The following is a 5,373-nucleotide window of genomic DNA, read 5'->3' on the forward strand; positions in this document are numbered from 1 at the left end:
ACCGATCGTGATGGCCATCTCCTCTGGCAGTCTTGGAAAAGTTCCAATGGACATGGAGGAGTGTGAGGTAGCAGCGGAGCTGCTTGATGAGGAAGAGGAAATGTTGATGTTGATGCGTCCATGCCTGGGCGTCACCGTTCGATGGCTGTCAGCCCCGATCTGGCGGAATGGAGCAAGAAGGTCCTTGGCCCTGAAGTGGTGGCGGCTTTGTTGCCGTCTTCTGATATGGAGCTGGGGGAAATGGATTCTGGCGAGGTCTCGGTCGAAAGACAGCCCTCCCCTAAGGAACAAGGTTTGTTCGGATGCCCTTCAGATGTTTGTGATAATGCCGGATCCGGGAAATCTGGCGTTAGCTGTGGCGAACCGCCGAGGCGGGAAGCCACCCCACGACAGATCTTCTCGGATAAAGGGGCCAACCCGTGGCGACGTCCGGTGCACATCCAAATTGAATGCCCAAATGAGATTAAGGCCTTAGCTGCGGATGGCATTAATGTCACCCTTAACTTGGAGCGTGTAAGGGACAATGTTGCTTCGCTGGAGCATGCAATTGTTGGGAAGATTCTTGGAAAGAAGGTCTCCTTCTTTCTGCTGAAAACGAAATTGGAAAGGCAATGGGGGGGATTTGGTGAATTCCAACTCACTACTATGGCGGCGGAATGCTTTATCTGCCGTTTCTCCTCCAATGAAGCGCGTGATGCTATGCTTTGCGGAGGGCCTTGGTTTATTGGGGGATGCTTGGTTGGCCTGGATCGGTGGACTCCTGGTTTCTCCCCGGCATCTATGGAGGGTCTCTCTTCTCCTGTTTGGATTCGATTACCTAATCTCCCGCTGGAATATTGGGATGAATGTAATATCTCCCGCATTGCCTCTCGCATTGGGCTGCCCATGTGGATTGATGCTCAAACTGATAACTGGGGGCGGCGGGAATATGCCAGCGTCTGTGTGCGGATGAACTTGGCTAATCAGCTTTTGACTGGCATTTGGATTGAGGGCCTAAATGGCCGGTTCTACCAGAAAGTAGAATATGAGGGTATTGGGCTATTATGTTATGGCTGTGGACGCGTTGGCCATCGCAGGGATGTCTGTCCCTCGAAGCCGTTGGCTCAAGCTACCAACTTGGGTAAGAAATCGATTGATCCCCGGGACTCGGTGGTGGATAGTAATCGTGATCGCTCGGGTGGTCGGCAGAGCGCTGTCAACCCTTCCGAATTGCCCAAGCCGAATGGCTTTGCTCCGGTGGCTTCCCCGTCTGCCCCGGAGTCCTCCCCTTCTAAGGAGACTGGCCCGGACCATGTTCCTGATCTTAACCCCCAGCTGGAGGAGAATTCCGAGGATCCTGTGGGGCCTTGGCTATTAGTTCCGCCACGTCGCCGCAAGAACGTGAACCCTCCTCTTCGGAACAAGGTGAGCAACGGCAATTTGGCTCTGAGTAAACCTCCGAAGCAGGTGGATCTGGACAAGATTACAGCGCCTATCAACTTGACCAAGCCGACTAGGAAACAAACAAGAATGGGCATCAATCAGACTCTACTTTTCTCGGCCGGAACTAAGGTTGGAGTGTCGGTGACTAATCGGTTCAATGCTGGGCTTGCGTTTAGCCAGGGTGCGGTTGATTTTGAACTCCCGCGTAAACGCAAAAAAGAAATTTTGGATGGAACTAGCGGCGGGGACGCTTCCCCTTTGGTTAATCCATGACGTCCATCCTCATCTGGAATTGTAGGTGGGGCCCATAAGAAACAAACTGGGCACTTCCTCCGTAGCCTCGTCGTTAGTCACGAGGTGTTGTTCGTCGGTTTGTTAGAAACCAAAATTGAAGTGATTTCTCGCTCTGATGTTGATGTCCTTATTGGGCCTTGTTGGGATTTCGTCCACCACCCGGCTAGAGGTACTTCGGGTGGCTTACTAGCGCTCTGGAGAAGGGACGTTGTTCAATTCGATGCCTTTAGAATGACGGATCAGGCTCTTGTTGGCCATTTGGTTCTCCCGAACCTCCAACGGTGGTGCCTGGCTCTTGTTTATGGTGGTAAAGACTACCATACCAGACATGGTCTCTGGGAAACGCTGGGTTCGAGCATGGATGCGGACCTCCCGGTTATGGTGGGAGGCGACTTCAATTGCTGTCTTGATCAAATTGAAAAGAAAGGTGGTCGTAGATTTGGCTTTCCTGTGGGTGCGCAGGAAATGGCTGCTTTCATGAGTTCTAACGACCTCCATGATCTGGGGTTCACGGGACCCAAATTTACTTGGTCTAACAATAAGGCGGGCACTAGTAAAATTTGGGTGCGATTGGACCGTATCCTGATGAACTCTTCTGAGCTTGACTTGGCCCCTTTGGCTTCGGTCAAACACCTGATTCGCCTTGCCTCGGATCATTGTCCTCTCCTTCTGCAGCTGCTGGAGTCCCTCCCGAACAGACCTAGTAAATGGATCAGATTTGAGGACACTTGGCGGACTTATCCAGCTACTTGGAAGCTTGTGTGGAAGAATTGGTCCAAGCCAGATCATGGGATGCTGGCTGATGTGCTTAACCGCAAATGCTCCAGAACTATTCGGGCTCTCTCTTTCTGGAGTCGCAATCGTTTACAGGATCTGGGAACTCTGAGGAAGTCTCTTGAGGACCGGTTGGCTGAGCTCCAGCTGATTGATTGCTCTGAGGATGGCCTTTCTGCGGAGGAGGACCATGAATTGCGGATGAAGGCTTGCGAACTGAATGCTACGCTTGCTCGGATGGCGACTTGGTGGAGGCAACGGGCGAAAACCCGGTGGATTGCGGAGGGAGATTCCAACTCCCGTTTTTTCCATTCTTTTGCTACAGCCAGGCGGCGGGGCAACCGAATTGTTGATATCCTGTGCCTCAATGGGGAGAGAACCTCTGAACCTGCTGCCATTCAGGATGAGTTTATGAATTTTTTCTCTCTTAAGTGGCAGGAAAGATGTATCTCCTTGGAGGATTGGCCGAATCTCCGGCCGGAGAACTTGGTCCATGATAACTTGAAGGGGGAGATGGAGGCTGAGGTCACTGAGCTGGAGATCCGGCAGGCTATTTTCAGCATGGGGGAAAACCGGTCGCCGGGACTGGACGGTATCACTGTTTCTTTCCTTAAATTTTATTGGGAAATCATTAAAGTTGATGTCATCCGTGCTATTCTACATTTTTTCGAATCTAATTCCATGTGTGATAGCTGGAAAGACACGTTGGTTGTGCTCATTCCTAAGGTGGACAATGCTAATTCTCCGTCTAAATTCCGACCTATTAGCCTCTGTCAGTCTTTTTACAAGGTGGTGGCTAAAGTTCTTATCAACCATCTCAAGCCGTGCCTGGGGATTATTATTAGTGAGGAGCAAGGTGCTTTTGTCCCGAGGAGATCCATTTCTAACCATGCTCTTGTGGCTCAAGAGGTGATGCATAAATTCCAGCACTCACTCCAACGGGCGGGTATGATGGCTCTGAAGATCGATATGGAGCAGGCATACGACTGTATGGCTTGGGATACTTTGAGACAGATTATGTCCCGAATGGGCTTCCCGGCTCGGGTTATTCAATGGGTTACCCGATGTGTCACTCGACCTCGCTTTACTTTGATGATTAATGGAAATAGGACTCCCTGGATTGCTGCGCAGTGTGGTCTCCGCCAGGGATGCCCGTTATCCCCCTATCTCTTTATTCTTTTCTCCGAGCTTCTGTCGTTGGCCTTTAAACTTTGGGGAGGGAACCTGGGAATTCCCCTTGGCAGAAATCCAGTTAATATTTCGCACTTACTCTACGCAGACGACATCCTTGTGTTTGCTGAGGCCAACCGTTGCAATGCTAATCGTATCAGGAGCATTCTTGCGGATTACTGCTGCTGAACTGTGAGAACAAGTCGGCCGTGCTCTTTAATAAGCATTGTCCCAGATGGAAGCAGAGGACGTTCTCCCGGCTAATGAATTTTCGTATTGTGGATTCTCTGGATTACTTGGGAATTCCCTTGGTCATGAGGAGATTAGTTGCAGCCGACTTCGCTAAGGTTCTTGGTAATGCCCATGAGAAAACGAATGTGTGGGGCAAAAAACATCTCTCGTATGCGGGCAGAGCGCTTTTGATTCGCACTGCCTTGCTCACCATTCCTGGTTACCTGTTAGCCCACTCGGAGGTGCCGAGTAGTGTTCTCAACTCGATCGAAAGCTGGGCCGTCAGCTCTTATGGCAGAAAGACTCAAACAGCAAGGGAATGCACTATGTTTGTTGGAAGGATCTTTGTCTCCCGAGTGACCACGACGGGCTTGGTTTTCATGATCTGATCAAGTGGCGGGGGCCCCTCCGTGCTCGTCTTGCTTGGGCGACCCTGAATGACTCGGACTCTCTCCTTCACAAAGTGATGCAAGCCAAATATGGCCTTGACATGTGGAATAACTCCCGAATTCCTAAATGCTCTATCTCTTGGAAGATTATTAAAGAAGGTGCTGATGCTCTATCGTCTGTGATCCGTTGGCGTGTGGGGGACGGCCGAAGTATCCTCCACATTTTAAACGACTGCTAGATCCTCAATCGTAAGCTTGCTCGGTGGCCTTCCTTTGTGAATATTGAGGAAGTGGATAATGCGATGGTCAGTGAATTGCTGGACGACAATCGGAACTGGATTGCTACTCGTGTGGAGCGTCTCTTTGGGAAGATAATGGCGGCCCGCATCTTGGACATTGAAATTTTGACTGGCGAGGGGCCGGACTTGCCTGAGCTCTCCCGCGCTTGCTTCGGCTCGACCCTTTCTGCTGTAATCTATCGGGAGAAGTTCGAACCCTCGGAGTTTCAATTCGGCTGGCTGCTCAAACTGAAGCTCCATCCGCGGGAGAAATTCCACTGGTGGAGATTACTTCGGAATGCTATTCCTACTAATGCGTGGCTCTTGCGCCGGGGGCTGGCGGCCAACTGTGATTGCCCCTGGGGCTGCAATGTGGAGGAGAATGTTGATCACTGCACTACTTGTTGTTCCAAGCTTCTCAAAGTTCTTGGCATTCTCGGCAAATGGGGCTTTCATGTCCCTACTTTCAGCTCATTGGGTGAATTATTGAATATGATGCCTGCCTTGGCTGATATGAACCCGCTCCTTGCTATCATCTTCTGTTATTCTGTGTACCAAGTTTGGCGCGCTAGGAATGATCTGAAACACACCGGTCATCACCGCCCGGCATCTATTATGGCTGCCACTGTGCTATCGCTGCTGCCTAAGCTTACCCGTAAGCCAATTCTGTTGCAATGAGGTTTCCACCAGCCCTCGCGGCTGCCTACCTTACTATCCTGGTGCCCCACCCCCTCTCAGGTTGGCTTAAATTTAATGTGGACGCGACGGTTAGATTGTTCAGCCAGGCGGGCATTGGTGTGGTTGTCCGGAATGCT

The 5,373-nt window shown here is 51.0% G+C and overlaps 1 protein-coding gene across 1 annotated transcript; it reads left to right on the plus strand.

Annotated features, from left to right (window-relative positions):
- Nucleotides 1-120: 120 nt before the first annotated feature.
- LOC110092773 lies at nucleotides 121-3,849 on the plus strand. The gene is made up of 2 exons (XM_020817439.2): nucleotides 121-1,627; nucleotides 1,721-3,849. The coding sequence occupies exons 1-2, from the start codon at nucleotides 121-123 to the stop codon at nucleotides 3,847-3,849; spliced, it is 3,636 nt and encodes a 1,211-aa protein (XP_020673098.2).
- Nucleotides 3,850-5,373: the final 1,524 nt, after the last annotated feature.

This window comes from Dendrobium catenatum, unplaced genomic scaffold, assembly GCF_001605985.2.
Source record: "Dendrobium catenatum unplaced genomic scaffold, ASM160598v2 fragScaff_scaffold_665, whole genome shotgun sequence".
Taxonomy (NCBI): Eukaryota; Viridiplantae; Streptophyta; class Magnoliopsida; order Asparagales; family Orchidaceae; genus Dendrobium; species Dendrobium catenatum.